Source organism: Polyodon spathula, chromosome 46 (assembly GCF_017654505.1).
Source record: "Polyodon spathula isolate WHYD16114869_AA chromosome 46, ASM1765450v1, whole genome shotgun sequence".
In the NCBI taxonomy this organism is placed as follows: domain Eukaryota; kingdom Metazoa; phylum Chordata; class Actinopteri; order Acipenseriformes; family Polyodontidae; genus Polyodon; species Polyodon spathula.
This window is the reverse complement of record NC_054579.1, coordinates 1,368,580-1,391,079: the sequence shown is the minus strand read 5'-3', so window position 1 is coordinate 1,391,079 and position 22,500 is coordinate 1,368,580. Positions and strand designations below refer to the sequence as shown.

General features: G+C 45.4%; 1 protein-coding gene across 1 annotated transcript; it reads right to left on the bottom strand.

The window, feature by feature from the left end:
* Positions 1-7,783: 7,783 nt before the first annotated feature.
* On the bottom strand, positions 7,784-21,929 carry LOC121306138 (ATP-sensitive inward rectifier potassium channel 12-like). The gene is made up of 3 exons (XM_041237863.1): positions 21,435-21,929; positions 14,010-14,184; positions 7,784-12,750 (listed from the first exon to the last, which is right to left on the bottom strand). The coding sequence occupies exons 2-3, from the start codon at positions 14,045-14,047 to the stop codon at positions 11,283-11,285; spliced, it is 1,506 nt and encodes a 501-aa protein (XP_041093797.1). The 5' UTR covers positions 14,048-14,184; positions 21,435-21,929; the 3' UTR covers positions 7,784-11,282.
* Between the last annotated feature and the right edge of the window lie 571 nt (positions 21,930-22,500).

The window sequence follows — 22,500 nt, the reverse complement described above, 5'->3', positions numbered from 1 at the left end:
GAATATAATAGAATACAGTAAAGTAAAATTGAATAGAAATTAATGGAATAGAATAGATGCAATACAACAGAATGGAATGGAATGGAATAGGCGCGTTTCTGCTCCACTAAATCACAGCCAATGTACGCATTCTTATAAGGATAACATAAGGAGGTCCCCTTCATTTACAGATTGTGTTTTTGTAATTTCACAGTATTGTACAGAACCTGCAGACAGCGAGTGCTTTTAACGTTTACTTACCAAGTGGAAACACTTCTCTAAACAATCTCGGTCCTGATACACGCGTTTAAGAGTTTCAGGGCGCAGGGCGAGGTTCTTACATGGAAAATTGTGGAGCGCTACCCCCCTCTAGCGGCAGCGACGACAAACTGCACTGGAGTCGTTTTATTTGCAAATGTGTTTGTGCTCGTTTACATTGGAAATGTGTGATACATGACCTCTTAAATAAAACTAGAAACCAGCCGTTTCTTCTTCTGCTTTTGTTTTATATATATATATATATATATATATATATATATATATATATATATATATATATATATATATATATATATATATATATATATATATATATGTAATAAAAAGCCCTCTCAGAACTGACAAGCGACGTGATGTAACTGTAAACATTGTTTTATAAAAGATCATTTTAAAAATAAACTGCTACAAGCTACAAAATTGAAATTATACCGTGTGTTATAGAGGCGTGTAAACTGGAACCCTATTTAGAATCGCTAGACTCTTCAATAAAGTAACTATGCCTCTTCAAAGGAACCCGAATCGCTTGCTTTTTAAGAGTATTATTAAAATGCGTTTTTTTTTTTTTATCGGCGGATCTGTTGCAGTTTGAATGCGTTTTTAAAAAAAAAAAAAAAAAAAAAAAAGCTGCAGCGCCCCCTTGCGTTTTAAAATCATTATTATTATTATCTTATTATCTTGTTTATTTATTTATTTATTTCGGTTTTTCAGAAAGTTGCACATTTTCTGAAAACAAGCACAGTGCTGTATGACATAATCTGGAATACAGATTCAGCTTTTGTTCCATTTGTTATATTGAGAGAAATGATCGAGTCTTTGGCCAAACAAATGTGCCCTTGCCGTGCGTGAGGAGAGCCTGTATTGCCATCTAGCGGTTCAATGCGGCCAGTGCAGCCGGGGTTCCCTGTGCGCCGGAACGCCCATTGGCACGTCACTGGCCTGTCTCTCCCCTCTCTCGTTGCTGGGAAGCGCATGTCTGCCGCTTGGATTCCTCGTCTCTGTAGCTGCTGTGTTTCTCTCAGCTCCCGAAGGTGTGAACTAACCACACTGCCCCCTTCTGGTCTTTTCTGCTTTCTCTCCTCTCCTCCATGTCCTCTCTCCCTCCCTCATTTCTCTTTTCCTCTCCTGTTGTCTTCAGTTTGTATTTTTTGTAGCTTGGTTAACCTTCTGTCCTCTCCTCTCCTCTCATTCTCCACTCTCTCCCTCTTTACTCTCTACCTCACTCCTATTTCTCCCCCTTGCAGCCTGCTCCTCTCCCCCTCCCTCTATCTTCCACTTTCCCTGCTGCTTTCCTCTCCTCTCTCTCTGCCCCATTCTCTACCTCATTCTTTCCTTCCCTCCCTCTATCCCTCTCCCCTCCCTCCCTCCATCCCTCTCTCTGCTCCATTCTCTACATGCTTCTCTCCCCTCCCTCTCCTCTCCCTCCTTCCTTCCCTCTCTCTCCCACTCCCTCCCTCCCTCTCTCTCAGCTGTGTTGATCTCTGTTTGCCGATGTGTGAACTGGCCTGGCTGTGTTCAGAGACACCTGCCTCTCTGCTGGCCTGCCGAGAGCTTCATCTGTCCCACCAGCAGGGAGCAGCGCTGACTCAGAGACTGACCGAGGCATGCAGCCTAGTGGTGAGGGCTGAGGACGGACTGGGAGAGAAGCAGTGTGGCTCTAGCGGAGCTGAGGAGGGACTGGGAGGGAAGCAGCGTGGCTCTAGCGGAGCTGAGGAGGGACTGGGAGGGAAGCAGTGTGGCTCTAGCGGAGCTGAGGAGGGACTGGGAGGGAAGCAGTGTGGCTCTAGTGGAGCTGAGGAGGGACTGGGAGGGAAGCAGCGTGGCTCTAGCGGAGCTGAGGAGGGACTGGGAGGGAAGCAGTGTGGCTCTAGTGGAGCTGAGGAGGGACTGGGAGCTGGGGGAAGCAGCGTGGCTCCAGTGGTTACAGTTAAGTAGGTTGGAAGGTAATTTTCCTGTCTCTTTGTGCAGTAGATTGTCTTTGCGGAGGATGATGACAGGGAGCAGGGTCGCAATTGAGATGTATTTCTGCTCTAATCCGCTCCCCGCTGCTGTGAAACCGGGCTGCCTAAAATTAGCAAGTGACGCGATGGCAGCACAGCGACAGCGGTGTGATTAACCACTGTTTGCGAGGGGTGGGAGATCTGCCGAGACTGGAGCGCATAGTCTCTCCGCATAGCGGAGCAGTTGGAGCTGCAGCGTTGCTGCCGGAGCGCTGCCAGGCAGACCTGCGCTCGATTACAATTACAATTAATTACAGCCGAATCCTGAAAATGCACTTAAAATTACAATGCTATTTTACAAGGACGCATCCTCGTTACCCAGGTGTGCCTCAACGTCCAGCTATAATTACAATAGCAGTTACACGTTTTTCTATTCAAATACATTGAAATACTTTTTAAAAAAAAATATATATATCCGGGTATTTGTCGCAGTGCTAAAAACAGAAGAATATATATATATATATATATATATATATATATATTATATATATATATATATATATATATTAAAACAAAAGAGTTTGCTTGGGCTTACGCTCACTTCTCAAATCGATTCACCAACTGATCAAAAGACCGATTGGTTGCGCATTGAAAATCAGGACAAGAGTCACTGTAGTCTTTCCAAAAAAAATAAAGGCGGTCCCTACGAGAACGTGCGTTAAAGTCAAGCGCTTCTTCGGGGCTTTTCCTGGGGGAATACATTTGAAACTAATTTACCGAGTAGCTTGTGTATAAATTGTTATCTTTCTTGCTGACGGTTGAAAGCAGCTATCTACTCTGAATAGATAACGGCCCTTGCTGTGTTCTTAGGTACCCCACGGGTCCATTGCAACCCTCAAGTCTCACGCCAGACAGCAAGACGTCGTTCAAGACTGGAGTGTTCAGGGAAACGCTGCAGTTTGCAAACGGTCTAACGACGCTGGTTAGAAAGAAGTTGGTTTTTTTTGTCAGTGTGTTTTCCGTTGTGATCGGTTGAGCTGTGCAGCCCTCTGCCGTTGCTGTGTACCAGTTTGCCAATCGCGCAACGTGTTGTGTGTTAGCGGGGCAATCCACACACAGGCGGAGGGCGGACGCGAACCCGGGACCTCTCGCACTAAAGCATAGCGCTGATACGAAAGAGCCCGCTCCTTTGCAAACAGGTATATCAGGCTTATGTCTTATGTGATTACGTCACCTACCAGCCCTGCAGCTGCCTTCCCCCGTGCACGCTGCACTATGAAACGATGACTCGTGTATAAGGTGGACTGTGTTGGATTTTGACTTGAAATGTATAGAGTGCTGGAAAAAATGATAGTGATCTGCAGTATTATTGACATGGGCCCATCCCTTCGAGGCAAAGAAAGCTCTGTACTGTAGCCCACTGTGAGCGTGTCTCTCTGTGTGTTACTCTTCTATAGAAACCAGAGTCTGTTTTTTTTCATATGTTCCCAGCTTTAAAAACCTGGGCTCTCCCTCCCACTCTCTCTGTCTCTCTCCGTGTCATTACAGCTGGCAGCTGGGACTAATCAACGCTCACGCTGTCGTTAGTGGCTCAGTAATTAACACATCTTGCCTTAATTCAGATGAAGCCCTTTTTAAAGAGCTGTGACCTTGCAGGGCCTCAGTGCACAACGTAGTGTTGAAAACACATCATGCAGTGTGCTCACTATACCTAAATGATCTTCAATGAGAGACAGGCAGACAGCGGCACTGCAATGGCTCTGTGTTACACTACAATGGTAGAACAAGTATAGGGCAGCTGCAATGGGGTGAGGCTGGTAGAATGGGACCACAGTGTGCTCACTATACCCTCAATGATCTTCAATGAGAGACAGGCAGACAGCGGCACTGCAATGGCTCTGTATTACACTACAATGGTAGCACAAGTATAGGGCAGCTGCAATGGGGTGAGGCTGGTAGAATGGGACCACAGTGTGCTCACTATACCCTCAATGATCTTCAATGAGAGACAGGCAGATAGCGGCACTGCAATGGCTCTGTATTACACTACAATGGTAGCACAAGTATAGGGCAGCTGCAATGGGGCGAGGCTGGTAGAATGGGACCACAGTGTGCTCACTATACCCTCAATGATCTTCAATGAGAGACAGGCAGATAGCGGCACTGCAATGTCTCTGTATTACACTACAATTGTAGAAATAATAGATTGTAAAGCTGTTACTATTATCAGTTTGTAGTTCCTTTGATTACATCATGATGATAAATAAAAAAATATGTTGATATTCTTTTTCTCGCTGTGTGTGTGTGTCTCTTGCTCTCTCTCTGTGTGTGAGGAGGTATGTGTGTGTGTGTGTGTGTGTGTGTGTGTGTGTGTGTGGTGTGTGTGTGTGTGTGTGTGTGTGTGAGGTGTGTGTGTGTGTGTGTGTGTGTGTGTGTGTGTGTGTGTGTGTGTGTGGTGTGTGTGTGTGTGTGTGTGTGTGTGTGTGTGGTGTGTGTGTGTGTGTGAGTGAGGGTGTGTGCTGTGGTCAGTGTGCAGTCTGGCCGCTAGCCCGTCGCTGTGAATCCAGGTCGACTCTCGGGACGCCCCTCTCCCTCTCTCCCTGCCCCGCAGTGCTCAACAGCCGGCCCAGCCAATCATCTTGCAGGCATCAGTGCCGGTGCAATCACGTGAAGAACCGGAAAACAGGTGGAGGCAGGCGGGACGCCGTCGACCTTTGAACTCTCCCCAGAAAAATAAACTCAAACGAGTAAAAAAAAAATGCCTTATTTTTCAAAAACAACAACAAATAAAAAAAACAGTTAAACTGAGATCTGAGAATCGGGAGTTAGAGTAGCAATCAATGCCAGACCTGTCAACCCCCCCCCCCTGTATTTTGCTCAAGACTCTGCTGCTAAACCCGTTTAAGTCAGCAGACCTTTTAATTCGTGCAAAACTAATAATGCAAGTGCGTGGTCAGTGCAATCTCCCAGCAGGGTTTAGGACCCGGGGGACACCTGTCCTGAGAAGTCCTCCCGTTCCAAATTCAAAGCTTCTTGGTTCGAAAAAACGGCGGGAAAACGGCATCCTTTCTGTGAACGATTTTAACTGTGGGACCGAGAAGATCACGAGAAACGCCAACGCTTCCGTTAATAACATCTTTCACTGCCAAAAGTGAAAAACGGAGATGAAGAAAGCTACACATGTACCCGTGCCCACAGTCCCTATCTGCTCAGGACAGTCCCGATTTGCAAATGCCCCGCGTCCTGATGCATTGGGGGGAAAAGTACCGTTATTTACACATACAAAAAAATGTATTTATTCTGCAAAGTAGAGTTAATCTCTTACCGGTATACAAAGGCGAGAACCCTTCCTGGCGTCTGTGTTCCCTGTTATGCGTGAGAGATCTTTACACGCTGGGACTCGTTCACCCATTTCGTGTAGATCTGTTCCCACACTCACACGTTGCAAGAACATTTTGCAGGAAAGTCTATGTCACACACATACACACACACACACACACAAATTCAGGTTGACTTGATAACACGGGTGTGCATGCAGCAGTGCGCGTTTTTAGAAAAAAATAAAATAGTTGACAATGAAATGTCACTGCCACACGCCTGTGCGGTGTAATGAATAACCTTGTGTGTTTGGGCATTTTCACATATTTGTTTTTATGATGGACTGATTGAATTTAGAGGGGTTTTTCCTTTTTTGACGAAGTCAACGTGCAGTACCAAACTCAGCCTCTAGGCGTGCTGTGTGGTGAAAGTAAGAAAGCAGATTTTGGGGTCCTGCGTTATCATCTCTAGTGGATCTGCTTGCAAATTATTGTCTGCTGACAAATCAGCCTCCTGCAGCTATAAGAACCACGGGGGCCGAGAGAGAACTGGATCCCAGAAGCATGGCGTGGTGGCTGCTCTGTTTTGATAAGTTTTCCCTGTTTTTAAAAGCAATTAGAAGGCGTGTCACAGTCTATCATTCTACCAACACAGCTGTCTTGGGTGTTCACTTCAGTTCAGGGCACTAAGATGTGGGTGTACAGGACCTCCCTCATTTTGCAAACGCATTGTTGACAGGTATGAGACGCAGCGTTAGCGAGCTGAGAATGGGTTTAGACTAGCGCTCATTATATACAAGACTGTTTTTTCTGGTTTATTTTTATTTTTGACGGCGTGGTGTCCCTTTTTAAACATATTCTGAGCCACTTTCTTACTCAAACGGCAATTCCCAAAGGAAGCTCTAATCATTCAGTTTATTAAATTTCCACCGCGTTAGTTTCTAGCAGCTATTGAAGACTGAGAAACGCGTCAACAGTCACATTGGTTTCATTTACCGGCTTTTTTTTTCTATAAACGCGTTTCCCAGTTGCGATTGGGATACACGGATGGCTTTTATTAATGTCATTCTTAAAGGAGAGTAGAAAAGACGGTGCAAACCAGCAGCCTTGGCTAATTGTAAAGCACAGAGCGTTATAATTAGTTTATAACAAGGCACAGCTGTGAGTGAGACTGAAGCGCCTGAGAGCCGTGAATTGAAGTGTTTAGGCTAATTCCTTTTAAGTAGCTGTGTTTTGAAAGCCGGCTCTTTCTCTTCTCCCCACTCCGGCGCATTGGCGAGTTGGAGACGGCTCTGTTCACACCGCGTCTCCAGCCGAGCGCAAGATGTTGCGCCGGAGAGCGCTGCGCACCTCGTGGTTATTGGGTTGTTTTGGGTTTTTTTTTTTTTTTTTAAAGATATGCTTTTCTACTTATTTGCTTGAGAGAGCGCTGATGTCATCGTTTTTTCTTCTCTCTCTCTCTCTCTCTCTCTCTCTCTCTCTCTCTCTCTCTCACACACACAGTGTCAGTCGTGTACGTACTGTAGCGAGGCTTCTTTGCATCATTTTTCTGGGCGTCAGTAATTCATCCCGCTCAGCTGTAATTATCCTTATCACCCACCACGTCTTTGAGTTTAACTCTCTCCGCGCTGGCAGAAACAGGGGCTACAGACCAGCCCACATATTGCACAACACGCCACACGCGTACAAACTCTGTACCCGCAAGACTGGAAACGCACACACACACACACACACTCTTTTGTGACAGTGAATGGGCTACCCCTAATATAAGTTTACCGGGGTATTTTTGCACGGTATTTCATTGCAGCTGTATCATGCTTTTCCCAGGATTATTCTATAGCGTCTTTCACTGTGGAGCACCATCACAAAGCACTTTACGAGACTAGGGTGTGTGAACGATGCATCAGCTGCAGAGTCACTTACAACAGCGTCTCACCCCAAAGACGCAGCACAAGGGGGTTCAGTGACTTGCTCAGGGTCACACACGCAGTGAGGGAGGGGCTGAGCTGGGATCTCAAGCCTGTTTCTTTAACCGTTGGACCACACAGCCTCCTGTGGAAAAGTTTCATAAGGGTTAGTTACCATGTTTTTTTAAAATATGTTTCTGTGTTTTACAATGCTTCCTGTGCTTTACCAGACCTCTCTGTGCTTTACAATGCTTCCCTGTGCTTTACCAGACCTCTCTGTGCTTTACAATGCTTCCCTGTGCTTTACCAGACCTCTCTGTGCTTTACAATGCTTCCCTATGCTTTACCAGACCTCTCTGTGCTTTACAATGCTTCCCTGTGCTTTACCAGACCTCTCTGTGCTTTGTTACACTTGGCTGTGCTTTTACTATGGGGAACCATATGTGGTTCTAGAAGTTGCCCTGGCAAAACTTTGAAGAAAAAAAACAAACAAACAAACAAACATATATGCATTATAAACTAGATACATAGATAGGAAATTAAACACGGTACAGTTATACAGGCAGTGACTGACTGGGTATGATATGCATATATTCCATTTCCATAGCATAGGCGGGTGATGCAGGGTGGATGTAAGATACTCTACAGGGCAAAATATCAAAAGACAAAAACACAAGACCATTAAAAAATAACAATATATATATTTTATTGAAATATTTTACAGTGGAGTTTCTAAACCAGTGATAAAGTGCTTTTCATTATTCAAAAAAAAAAAAAAAAAACGTTACATTTCTGATTAAGCAGGAAGACGCCACCAAGGTCAAAGGTCAGTCCTCGTAGAACAAGCGAAAATAAATGCAGACAGATACACAGGACAGAATGAAGATACAACCTCCTCCCAGTGTCTCTCCTATCCGACAAACAAAACCAGCCTCCTGAGACTGCATTGTACTCGTTGCACGTTACACCCTGAGGAAAACAAATCTGCACTACCAAAATAAATACACATCTTTTATAGACTTTGACTTTCAATGTTATTCTTGCTTTGAAAATAAATTCAGTAACAGCTGTCTGTATTCATAAAGCAATACCGCGCCAGTATCTGAGCAGGACCTCCACTGAACTCTATACAGATGTGGCCAAAAGTTTTGCATCAGCTAGAATTGTAGGCTTATTAATAATAATAATAATAATAATAATAAATAAATAATAATAATAATAAACTATATGATAGCCACAATAGTAATATTTCATGCTATATTTCAAAATGTCACATTTCTCAGTTGTTGTCGGTTTAAGTATATGGAAAACTGCAAAGCGGTCTGCGTTTCAGTATGTGAAGGCAGCAGTAGGACTCGTTTTACTTTATGAAGCAAAATTTGTTAATTCCACAGGGTGGTACTAAACTTTTGGCCATGGCTGTGTGTACTGTATTGATTAGATAAAGTGCAAAATTGGCCCAAAACGTCATTGATCCATACTATAGGCCTACTCTCTGTGTGTGGGGGTGCGTGTGTGCGTGTGTGCGTGCGTGCGTGTGTGTGTGTGTGCGTAGGTGCGTGCGTAATGTTATACAACGATGGTCTGACGTCAGTGGACAACATCTGTAATTCGTGTCGCTTTTTTCCGATCTGATTTCAAAAACATATGAAATTTTGAAAGGAATAACAAACAGAGAAACGAAATGAGAAACTCTGAGACCTTGGGTTGTATTATTATGGTATGGTTCCGTAACCTTACAATTGCCTCACCCAAAACAGAGATGGCTGTTTTCAGTCCTTTAAGAAAATCGCAGGATTGAAAACAAAACAAAAACACCAGCTATCTTTACCAATCAAAGCTGCTGTTTGCAATTTGGCGCAATGGATAAATCTATAAGTCCATAGTGTAAGCCGGGAAACCTTTGCTGTATATTTGATAAAACAGCGGCGGAGAAATGAAGGGTGTGTTATGACATGTAGAGCCTGAATACTTATCTGTGCCAGCGTAAGTCAATCTTTTTAAAAAAAGACACACGGAGCTGGTTGCGACGTCCAGTAACGTTTACCCAAGCCGGTTGAAAATGCGCAATTCACAAAACTAATGAAAAAAAAAAAAACAACACAGGTCAAGTTTTTTTTTTTTAAGTCTTAAATATAAACCACAAAATTTGAACTCCAAACACAGAACGAAGGAAGAAACAGACAAGGTAAGAAAGTGATGTTAGTAAATAAACCCCACTAAGAAGCGAGCACGGGTAGGATGAGAGACAAACATCTAAGGAAAAAGCGATTCTTTTACACTTGTATGCTCTTTTTTTGTAAAAATGACTTTTAAAAAAATAATAATAATGAACGGCTCACTGTAACCTCCCAGGATAGCCCAAAATGACCTCTATTGATATTTGAACTGTACCAGATGTCTATCGTTACAGAACAACGCAAGGATGACAGCATTGCGCAGTTCGCCGATTCTTACTGACGCGCTGTCGGTAACACCGCGCTTAGGAACCTGGCGATTCCCGCACATTGCAACGCGCGATTTCTTTGAAATGTATTCAACCAAAAAGACTCCTGCATCAAAACTGCTCTGAAATATTTCTGTTAAAGGTCTCTCTGCCCAGTTTGACAGTTCACCGATGTTGAAAATAGAATTGCCTTTCACAGCAGGGCACGAAGCACGACCTGTTCTGCAGACTGCTATAGAATTACTTAAGGGCGTTTCGTTGAATAATAGAGAGGGGAGTTTTGAAACCATTGCGTTCGCCCGGTCTGATCACTGCAGTGCTCAGGGGCGCTCTGAGCGGCTCAGCAGGAGCCGAACCGGGCCAGCGGTTAACTATTTTACTGAGCCGCTCTGAGCCGCTCACTCACTTAACGCGCCCGTTGCAATACTGGTACAGAGATATCATACTGCAGTCGCTGCGTTCCCCCGAGCCATTACGGGTTAAATCGTAGTTTATCTAAACTGCTACTCACAAGCCAATAGTTGGTCATACAGGGCACTCGGAGATTGTTTCAATATACAGGTTTTTTTTTTTTTGTTTGTTTTTTTTATCAAGTACAAAGTATCTGTGCAAGTCATGCTAAGCAGTAAACACGGTGCTTTATTTAAATTTTAATACATTTACAAAGTCCAAGAAAGGATTATTTAAATTAAAAAAACCCTGAAAAATGATTAATAAAGCATTCTTTTCACCGGGTCCTTAGCGCATGCAAACAGAACGCAGGGTTCAAGGATTGTCGGCACAGTTGCAAAGAGCAACTGAATCCTGCGTGGTAACTGTCAGCTAACAAGAATCCACAGTCCCGAGTTCAAGCAACGCTGGCTGGCATTTGGTATGAAAAAAAAACAACTTCAGTGCAGTTTGAAATATCAGAAGAGGGTCTTGGCGACCCCTTTCCATCCCTTCCTCCCAGTAAGACTGCATCCAGACTCCTGTCTGCACGCATACATGCAGGGGCGGTTCCTAAAAGAGAGGGCTGCTTTCGATTGGCTGCAGAGCAGCCCGGGAAGACCATAGCTCACCAGCCTCCTTAAAATTGGTCACAAGTCTTTGAATTTTTGGAACCTTGCATATCGACCAAAAATAAAAAAATAAAACGTTTAAACAGTTTACTTTGTAATCCATCCTTCCCCCCACACTCTCTTCCCAAATAAGACACCCAGATAAACCTTCCAAAGCTTGGTCATGCTCCAACGAAAGTCTGTTGTGAGGTTGGAGGGCAGGAGAGATGGGGAGGGTTCAGTTTACAAAGTTATAATCTCCCTGGAACGTTTACCTGAAACATTGACCCGTTCCTCCGAAACGAAATTTACATCAAGAAGGGTCCGCCAAACTCTGACCCAGCCCCCTCCCCCACCCTTTTGTTCTGGGGGGTCAGTCATATTTCCGACTCCCGCCTGTACGACACAGAGTCCAGGGGAATGCCGGCCTCTAGCACCCTCATGACATCCGCTTGCCCCCTGAACTCCCTCACCCGCTGCCTCTCCCTCTCCTCTTCCTCCTCTCCCTCCTCTTCCTCCCTGCAGCGCAGCGCCACCTCGTTCTCGTAGCAGAAGGCGCTGGCGGGGAGGGGCAGCATGGCGGGCGAGGTGTGGAGAGGCCTGTGCTGTGGGGGAGGGGAGGGGGAGGAGGATGAAGGGGACGACTGCTCGGCCATCTTGTAGGCGTGGTCGCTCAGGTCCTTGGCGCTGCAGACAGGGGTCGACGGGACCTCGTAGGTCTTGTGGAAGCGGGCGTAGTCCACCTGGAAGCGTCCCTTCTCCTCGAAGACCACCGGCTCGAAGCGGTGGCCCCACAGGATCTCCCCGGCCACGTAGGAGCTGCGGGCTTGCGTGGTCATGGCGGTGGCCTCCACCATGCCTTCCAGGATGACCACGATCTCGAAGTCCCCGCCTTCCACGTCCTGCCGGCTCATGGTGTAGAACGGGCTGTGCTCGTCGATCTCGTGGACGATGACCAGCGGGGAGACCAGGAAGAGGCGGTCCAGGCCCGCGTCGTAGCCCACGTTGATGTCCACCTGGTCCAGGGGCAGGTACTCCCCCTCGGCCGTCACGTAGGGCTTGATGAGCTGGGCGCGCACGTGGGCCTCCACGATGTGGCTCTTGCGCAGGTTGCCCACCCTCCACATGAGGCACAACTTTCCGTCCCGCAGCGCCACCACGGCATGGCGGCTGAACAGCAGGGTCTGGGCCCGCTTCTTGGGTCGGGCCATCTTGGCCATGATGGTGCCGATCATGAAGGAGTCGATGATGCAGCCCACGATGGACTGGACCACGACGGTGGCCACGGCCGCCGGGCACTCCTCCGTCACGCAGCGGAAGCCATAGCCGATGGTGGTCTGGGTCTCGATGGAGAAGAGGAAGGCTCCCAGGAAGCTCTGCACGTGGAGGATGCAGGGCTTCCACTCCACCCCCCCGGGCCCGTCCCCGCCCCCCGCCGCCAGGTCCCCGTGGATCAGCGCCACGCCCCAGAAGATGAACCCGAAGAAGAGCCAGGAAGCCAGGAAGGCGGAGGAGAAGATGGCCAGCATGTAGCGCCAGCGGATGTCCACGCAAGTGGTGAAGAGGTCTACCAGGTAGCGGCGGGGCTTGTCCTGCATGTTGGTGAAGATCACATTGCACTGGCCGCCCTTCTTCACGAAGCGCGTCCTCTTCCGGCCCCGCACCCCCATCGTTGACACCGTGCCCCCCCCCACGCCGCTGCCGCTGCAGTTGTTGTGGTTGCCGTAGTGATGGTGGTGGTGGTAGTGGTTGCCGTGGAAACTGCCACCGCCTCCTCCCCCTCCGTTATGCAGGCCCAGCGTGGACACCTTGAGACCGTCCTCGTCTGTCGACACAACGCTGTACCTGGGAGAGAGACACAGAGTCACGGACCTCACCAGCATTGCTGGCTATGACAGCTCCCAGCATGCCTCTGCACCCGCGGCAGTGGCAAGGCATGCTGGGAGCTGTAGTTCTTTACGCTGTGGGTCTCGTATCACAAGCGACACAGACCTCTGTTATGATTAATCATGCACAGCTATGGCCAAAAGTTTGTCATCACCCTATAGAATAAACTGAATTTGCTGGCTATGACTGCGGCTCCCAGCATGCCTCTGCGCCTGTGGCCATGGTGAGGCATGCTGGGAGCTGTAGTTCTTTACGCTGTGGGTCTCGTATCACAAGCAATACAGACCTCTATTACGATTCATCATGTACAGCTGCGGACAAAAGTTTTGCATCACCCTCTATATAGAATGAACTAATTTTGCTTCATAAAGTCGAATGAAACCTGCGGGAAAAAAGTTACATTAACATATCAATCAATCTTTATTTTATATAGCGCCTTTCATAAGTGGACAAAAGCACACCGCTCTGTAATATTTCCATATACTTAACAAAGAAATTGAAAAATCCAACAGGAAATGCTACTGTACAAGTATTGTGGCTTCTGGCAGACTTTATTTCTTTTTTGAGTATCATTTTGTACTTTATTTGACTACATCCCACTGTTAAATACAAGAAATTAATACAGATTTTCTTTTTTTATTATGTCTCAATCCTTGCTGTAGGTAAGGAGTAGAATCTTACAATGCAACACAGACCTGCCTGATATACTCTAGCAGAGCTGTGGATCACTGCATTGGATTAGTTACAGGGAACCAAAAAGGCCAGCAGAGTCTGCCTGGAATCTGAGAACTGAAAATCAAAGAATAACCAAAAGGACGGAGCACAAGGAGGTCAAGCGACTTGCTCAGGGTCACGCACACACCTACACACACCTACACACACACACACAGAGAGAGTCAGTGGCTGAACCTTCTGGTATCAAGCCCCTTTCTTTAACCACTGGACCACCAAGCTGTAAACGTTGAGAAGGGGGCTGGTTCATTCTCTGTGCCTTACTGCACTGTTCTGTGCTTCTACCAGGGGAAGATACCAAAGCGGTTTAATAAGGGGGTGGTTCATTCTCATCTTTGTGCTTCAGTGCATTCCGATGTGTTTTTATGAACGGATAGCCACTGTAAGGGAGGGCGCTATTAAGAGATTAGCTATGACACAACCCCTGCTAGCCAGCGAGATTGCTTGCTGTCCTCTCTTCTCTTTGCAATGGAAATGTGGCCCACCTGTTTACGCGCACCGTTCCCATGGCTCTTGTGATCATGAGGCTCTGCTCACCAAGAGGGGGGGCGGGGCATGAGGGTCACGGGGGGGAGGGGCGTGGGCGGCGGCCTCTGCTGGAGGCGGGGTCTATTTCCAAAGATTAGAGATCGGCATGGCAAGCAGCTCCTCCCTCCAGTCCTGTGGAGAGACGGAGGGGGGAGAGGTTAGTGATGAGAGACACTGAACCACAACAGGGTAGGTTTGATGGTTTAACTTGCATGAACACCATGGCATTTGTTTGAATAATATTCATTTTTATATAGCGCCTTTCATAGCGGACCACCATCACAAAGCGCTTCACAGGACTAGGCTGTGTGAACGATGCATCAGCTGCAGAGTCGCTTACAACAACGTCTCACCCCAAAGACGCAGCGGAAGGAGGTTCAGTGACTCGCTCGGGGTCACACACACAGAGTCAGGGGCTGAGCTGGGATTTGAACCTGTTTCTTTAACCACTAGACCACACAGCCTGCTATATTTTTTTTTAAGGTTCCCTTATTGAAAAGCGTTGGTATTCTATTGTAATTTCACCGCACAGTCAGCGCCACCTTATCGGCATGCCTCAGGAGAAGTGAAAATATCCCGAATAAGCAGCGAGAGGCATTTGAGACGACCTTACTCAGTCTTTTCTTTATTTCTGAATAAAAAGAATGAAATCGCATCCCATGCTCTCTTCCCAGAGAGCACGGATTACACATCACGCAAGTCACAGTGTAATCACACACTCACTCTGCAAACCGGTCTTTCTCGGACAAGCGATCGCTGTTCGTCATTTGAAAAGACTGCATCCCAATTAACTACCATGAACAAGCCTTAATTACCAACCCTTAATTATAGAGTACATGTGTGCACATGGTTTTGCTGTTGGGTTACATATATGGTTTGTTCAGTCACTTTGAATGAGAGTTGGCAGGGATGGGGTTAAATCCATCTCTGAAAACAACCACGTGTGGAATGTGGCCATTCCCTCAAATAGGTGATTGAGTACTGATTGGGGAAGAGCCATGTGCATAAAACGAAGCAACATCGATCATTCAGGGTATAGTGAGCACACTGTGGTCCCATTCTACCAGCCTCACCCCATTGCAGCTGCCCTATACTTGTGCTACCATTGTAGTGTAATACAGAGCCATTGCAGTGCCTGTCTGTATTGCCACTGAAGATAATTCAGTTGAAGAGCAAGCAAGCTGTAGCACAGATCTCCTGTGCAGTGAGATTGTAGAGGGTTAGCGCTCTTGTATGCATGACCTTCACGTAGCTGGTCTGTATTACATTACACTACAGCACAGCGGGGTTCAAACACAGATCCAGCCTAACTGCTGCCCAGTGTTATGGGCTGAATCTCAGGGACAGGTACTGTCCCAAACCCCCCCCCCCCCCCCCCTCGCAGTCTGGGGGCCCTGTGTTTCCGAAGCCCCTGCATCAATAGAGACGTGCTGTGGAGCGTGTAATGCTGACAGCTGGTATTGACGTGACCGCTGGGAGTGTCTCAGTGGCCCCGGGGAGACAGGCAGGGCGAGTGGGGCGCCACGTGGCTGGCGGAGAGGTGTCCTTGCCCAGGGGCGGATAGAGGCGGCTCCCTGAACACTCAGTGAATGACGTCCGCGCCGAGCCCAAAGCAACCAGCGATCGTCAAAGGAGACAAGCAGTCACCACAGAGAGAAGTGATATTACCTTGACAAAGCATTCCAGCCAAATGACAATGCTTCCCTATGCTTTACCAGACCTCTCTGTGCTTTACACCTCTCTGTGCTTTACAATGCTTCCCTGTGCTTTACCAGACCTCTCTGTGCTTTACAATGCTTCCCTGTGCTTTACCAGACCTCTCTGTGCTTTACAATGCTTCCCTGTGCTTTACCAGACCTCTCTGTGCTTTACAATGCTTCCCTGTGCTTTACCAGACCTCTCTGTGCTTTACAATGCTTCCCTATGCTTTACCAGACCTCTCTGTGCTTTACAATGCTTCCCTATGCTTTACCAGACCTCTCTGTGCTTTACAATGCTTCCCTGTGCTTTACCAGACCTCTCTGTGCTTTACAATGCTTCCCTATGCTTTACCAGACCTCTCTGTGCTTTACAGTGCTTCACTCTATAATTGACTCATTCTCCTTCACAAAGTGAAATGAAAGCTGTTGGATAATGGTATGTTTGCTTCCCTGTGCTTACCAGACCTCTCTGTGCTTTACAAAACTTCCCTATGCTTTACCAGACCTCTACGTGCTTTACAATGCTTAATGAGATCTCAGTAAGAGGAAGGAAAAAGGGGGGGGGGAGGGGGGGGGGGAGGGGGAGGAGGGGGGGGGGAAAATACGAAAACATTCACCATACAAGTGAAAACGTGAAAGCTGTGGTGGGGTAATGGTTATATCACACCAGCATATTGAATTGCACCCTGCTTTGTAGCTTTCCACCCCATGCACTTAGTAGTTCTTTGATTAAATTATGCAAAATCTAAAAAAAGATGAAATTATATTAAAGGGTTTTCGTTTTTTTATTTATGTCAGTCCGAAAATTTTATGTGATGCAGAAATGTAAGCCCTTGCTGTAGGACTCCATCCTTATATATATATTGCTGCTCAGAATATCCCACACAATGACATATACGTTTTCGCGTATAATTAATTGCTCTTCACCGTAGTTCTTCCACAAACTTTGAAATGATGCGGTTTCACCTCCCCTTGGCACACTTAATCTAAACCAGCACCGCTTCCCGGACCGTGACCAGGATAAACCAGTTCGGACCACTGGGACGGAACCTCAAAGAGTCGGCAATCTGAAAAATGACCCAAAACGGGCACTTCACAATCACGCAGGTATATTAAAAAAAAAAAATGCTAAAAACCGTCGTCATGGGAACGCACTTCACGAGTGCTGATTAAGTATGTCAAGTTTGGGTGAGAGAGGGAGAGGGGGGAGGACAGAGAGAGAGAGAGAGAGAAAGAGGTGGACCAGGCATCAGCTAGTGTATTTATAACAGCGATACCTACACAACACAGCTACGCTGATAATATATGGTAATTATTTTAATTACCGTGGCATAATCGTTCTCATTAGGGGCCGGGTGTTTTTGGCGAGACAGATCCACTATCCCCAGCCTCTCTAGATGTGTCCGGTTGCATTTGGTTACAATCCGACAGGCTTTGGATTGTCTCTGAATATTTCGCACCTGTGCATGCGCTCCTTCACCCGAGTCCTATATAAACGTGTGTGTGTGTGTGTGTGTGTGTGTGTGTGTGTGTGTGTGTGTGTGTGTGTGTGTGTGTGTGTGTGTGTGTGTGTGTGTGTGTGTGTGTCCGTCCTAAAAAACACACAGAAAAAGCACAGACAACTGTAATAACGCTGTTTCCTTCAGCCAAGCGTTACAGGCAGTGCGGTCTAGTGGTTAAAGTCCAGCGCTTATAACCAGCAAGGTAACGGGTTCAAATCCCACCTGTGCCCTGGCCTGACTCACTGTGTGTGAGACCCCGAGCGAGTCACTTCACCTCCTTGCGCTCCGTCCTGCAGGGAAGATGTTAAATCAACGTCCTATAAGTGACTCCAAATGTAATGCGCAGTTCACAGCCTGCCTCTGTAAAGCGCTTTGCGATGGTGGTCCATTAAAGATATCATTATATAAATTCCCAGCTGCACCTTTAAACGATACTGTATTGAACAGACCTGCGTTTGGTATACAGTCAGCTTTCACGTTTCCAAGGTTACTCACTGCAGCCTATTTTATTCAGTGAATATGACGGGAAAAAAATCGGCTTACTTGCCACTTAGCCTCCGACTCCCGTTGCGTTGCAGTGTGATCCATTCCTGGCTTTACTGTGAGTTTAATAAGATAGTCCTGAACTTGTTACCAAGGCACTGGGGCTAATGAAGCAGGTGGTAAAACCCGGAATGCAGGAAACCGCTGTGCAATAGGAGTTGCGTGCCTGGAACTTGGACTGCGGTGAAAGGGACGTATTGATGAGCAAACGCTGCAATTAGCAATTTTTTTTTTTCATTCTGAGATACTGTGAAATATTGAGAATACCTTCCCTTCCAGATGCCCTGTCACCGAAGTCTTTAGAGGTACCCTCTGCCAAGTTTCAAGATTTATTTTTCGATATCAGGTAAGTTTAATGGATCGATTCCTAGTTAATCGATCAAAGCCCACAGGCGTGATTAGTCAGTTTGTTCACTGACTGATTACAGCCTTTTAGGATTATTAACATTGTCGTTATACGCGGATTTACCCCAGCCGGCTGTAATGGTATTCTGAGAAGGGCTGAGTTCGTCCTGGATCATGATTCAAACTAATTACGTTAAATATGTCTACCAGCCTCGTGTAATCAAAGAAATGATAAAAATGATATCGCAAACATCTAACAAAAGCCAGAATCGTTGTATTTCATGTTACCTTTAGAAATGTCATATTTTTTCAATGTCAGTTTTTCGTTCAGTATCTGGAAAACCACAAAGCGCTGGGTGTGGAATTCAATATGATAACAAGGGAACATTATTCAGCAGCTTTCACTGGACTCTATGAAGCTGAATCAGTTCATTCTATATAGAGGGGGTGCAATTCAATATGATAACAAGGGAACATTATTCAGCAGCTTTCACTGGACTCTATGAAGCTGAATCAGTTCATTCTATATAGAGGGGGTGCAATTCAATATGTTAACAAGGGAACATTATTCAGCAGCTTTCACTGGACTCTATGAAGCTGAATCAGTTCATTCTATATAGAGGGGGTGCAATTCAATATGTTAACAAGGGAACATTATTCAGCAGCTTTCACTGGACTCTATGAAGCTGAGGGAGTTCATTCTATATAGAGGGGGTGGAATTCAATATGTTAACAAGGGAACATTATTCAGCAGCTTTCACTGGACTCTATGAAGCTGAATCAGTTCATTCTATATAGAGGGGGTGCAATTCAATATGTTAACAAGGGAACATTATTCAGCAGCTTTCACTGGACTCTATGAAGCTGAATCAGTTCATTCTATATAGAGGGGGTGGAATTCAATATGTTAACAAGGGAACATTATTCAGCAGCTTTCACTGGACTCTATGAAGCTGAATCAGTTCATTCTATATAGAGGGGGTGCAATTCAATATGTTAACAAGGGAACATTATTCAGCAGCTTTCACTGGACTCTATGAAGCTGAATCAGTTCATTCTATATAGAGGGGGTGCAATTCAATATGTTAACAAGGGAACATTATTCAGCAGCTTTCACTGGACTCTATGAAGCTGAATCAGTTCATTCTATATAGAGGGGGTGCAATTCAATATGTTAACAAGGGAACATTATTCAGCAGCTTTCCTTCCACTTCATGATGCTACATTTGTTAACCCTATAAGGTGATGCATACTCTTTGTCCGCAGCTGTAGATTATAACAGCTAGAGTTACCCTTATAAAAAAAAAGGTTTCATAGCAGGTTGTAATAAAGCGCAGTGAAAGCATTGCAAAGAATAACAAGGTTTGGTAGAGCATAGTCATGAAACTGGTGGACTGGTATTTACTGGTTTGTGGTCTTTACCAGCATGTATTATTAATAATAATCTTTATTTTTATATAGCGCCTTTCACAAAGCGCTTTACAAGATACGAGACTAGGGTGTGTGAACAATGCATCAGCTGCAGAGTCTCTTACAACAAAGTCTCACCCCAAAGACACAGAACAGGGAGGTTCAGCGACTCGCTCGGGGTCACACACACAGAGAGACAGTGGCTGAACTGGGATTTGAACCGGGTTCCTCCGGGTTGCAAGGACGTTTCTTTAAATGCTGGACCGCACAGCCTCCTATGCAATAGTTTAATTCAGTTCGAAAATTTGATACAGTTCTCAATAAGGCACCAAAAAAAAAAAAAAAAATGTTTTAATAAACCCGCTGTAACGAGTGCTCGTTTGAAATGGTTTTAGTTTTTTGAAGAACTGGATCATTTGAACAGCGATACTGGCAATGCAGTCTGCGTTGTAGAAGTCAAGGCATATAGTTTGATATCTAGAAACAAAGCAAAGGGCCAATCAATCGCTATTTAAAGATATATATATACAGTAAGAGTTATTATGGCTATATGTTCAAAGTGTTCACTCCAGTCTTTAATTCATTTTGCATGCAGATATAACAGATATAACAGATATAACAGATATATTTGCATGCAATATAACAGCGCCAGTACCAAACGATTATACAAATTCCCCCCAGCGACATCAAGTTTGGTAACAATAATATCATTGTTTTTCTATGTTAAATCAATTGGAGTTTATTAAAGGCTGCAGTAAACGCTTTGAAAATATACAACACTGCAGTGAGCCCTGATATAAGTGTCTGATAGTTACAAGCATAGCAAAGTGTAATAGTAATAAAGCACAGTGAAAGATAACGCACAGGGAAGCATTGTAAAGCACAGAGAGGTCTGCTAAAGCATGGGGGAGCATTGTAAAGCACAGAGAGGTCTGGTAAAGCATAGGGAAGCATTGTAAAGCACAGAGAGGTCTGGTAAAGCACAGGGAAGCATTGTAAAGCACAGAGAGGTCTGGTAAAGCATAGGGAAGCATTGTAAAGCACAGAGAGGTCTGGTAAAGCACAGGGAAGCATTGTAAAGCACAGAGAGGTCTGGTAAAGCACAGGGAAGCATTGTAAAGCACAGAGAGGTCTGGTAAAGCACAGGGAAGCATTGTAAAGCACAGAGAGGTCTGGGGAAGCGTATTAATAAATAACCCACGGTAAACTAAATGCTTCGCATAACCAAGGGAAAAGAACCCGGGGGGGACGGGGGGGGGGACGGGACTGCAAATATTAAGCGCACACATAGCCTGTTAATGTTTCATCAGAGGTGAGCCACATGATAGAATTAACAATTCAAGCATTTTGCAATGATGTATTTATTACGGCAATATTATGCTGAAGGCCGCGTGTATCAATCCCATCACGACCGCTTTGAGTTCTACACATTACATCATCTATATTTAAAGACCAGCTACGTGTGAAAAAAATATCTGCCGAATGATATGGCTGTGATGCCGCTGCCTGCAGTTAACATTATTCGCTCTTAAAGCGAGTTTACGCACTGGGAATTAAAACGCTGTCCTGCAGCTTTGCAACCCCCCCAACCAACCCCCTTGTTTCGCGATGCTGAATCGCTGTGCACCTGCGGGCAAAACTTTAGCATCACCTAGAATTTTAAGATTGAGATGTGCTTTTAAAAAAAATAACATTATTCAACGGGTTTCATTGGACTCTATGAAGCAAAATGAGTTCATTCCATCATGCAAAACTTTTGGCAATATCTGTACTGTTTGCAACCCTAAGAGAAACGTTTCTAAGATGTCCTGTCTGGTAACAGCGTTGTTTGAAGAGCGTTCAGCGCACACGATCACTGCTCTAGAAGTTCAGAATCGCTTACCTTGCAGTCCTTCAGAAAACCAGACTGGAATCCGATTCGGGGAAAATCCTACAGGAATGACAAGCGAGCAGGTAGGAATAATCCAACAGCTTTCTCCGACAGACAATACAAAACAAAACAAAAAAAAAACCTTGAATACCACGTTCAAATATCCAGGAACGCAAGGAGGGCACCGGTCATCTCAAAGGATTGTATTCGAGTTTTGTTTCAAATTCGATTTTTTTTCCAGGTTTATCGGCTCCCTTCTTTTTCTCTCCTCCCTCAATTCGCACCTGTGTTTTTGGTTTTCATCCCATTCGCAAAAAAAAAAAAAAAAAAAAAACTATTTTATTTTAACTCGCCGGCTTTCTTTTCTGTAGTCGCCTTTATTCTCGTGTATTTGCTTTTGTGTGTGTGTGTGTCCGATCTGTGTTTGGTAAATCCAGCGGGTCTCTCTCTGCCTTTGCGCTATCACTTTCTCTCTCCCACTCTCTCTCTCTCTCTCTCTCTCTCTCTCCCACACTCTCTCTCTCTCTGATAATAACAGCCTGGTTTTGCCTGGAGAGAGAGAGAGAGAGAGAGAGAGAGAGAGAGAGAGAGAGAGAGAGAGAGAGAGAGTGTGTGTGTGTGTGTGTGTGTGTGTGTGTGTGTGTGTGTGTGTGTGTGTGCGCGTTTAGCAATCCGGTGTCTATTTCATCCAAACACGTGATCTTGTGCTGTAATTTTAGAATCGAGACATCATTTTAAAAAGAAAAAGAAAAAAAAACACACGAACATAATTTAGATCTTTTATCTAACATCATGTACTCAAAAAAAAAACTGCAAAATGATTTTGCAAAAGTCTACCAGAAGCCATAATAGTAGTACAGTAATTCGTGTTAGATTTGGAAATCACATTTTTCAATGTGTTCGTGAAGTATAAGGAACACTACAGAGCGGTGTGTGTAATTCAATATGAAGCAGTTCATTCTGTATAGGGCTATGCAAAACTTTTTAGCCATTGCTGTGCGCCAGTGTAATTAAATGCGCATCCCCTATCAGTTTACTACAGGGCAGGATCACAGCTCTTACTGCGCCTTTTATCTTT

Bases quoted from the DNA above. Each gene is read 5' to 3' on its own strand.
- LOC121306138 (XM_041237863.1), bottom strand. From the start codon at position 14,047: ATGATCACAAGAGCCATGGGAACGGTGCGCGTAAACAG. The intron at 12,751-14,009 runs GTGGGCCACATT...TCTCTCTCCCAG, and splicing joins GGAACGGTGCGCGTAAACAG to GTACAGCGTTGTGTCGACAG.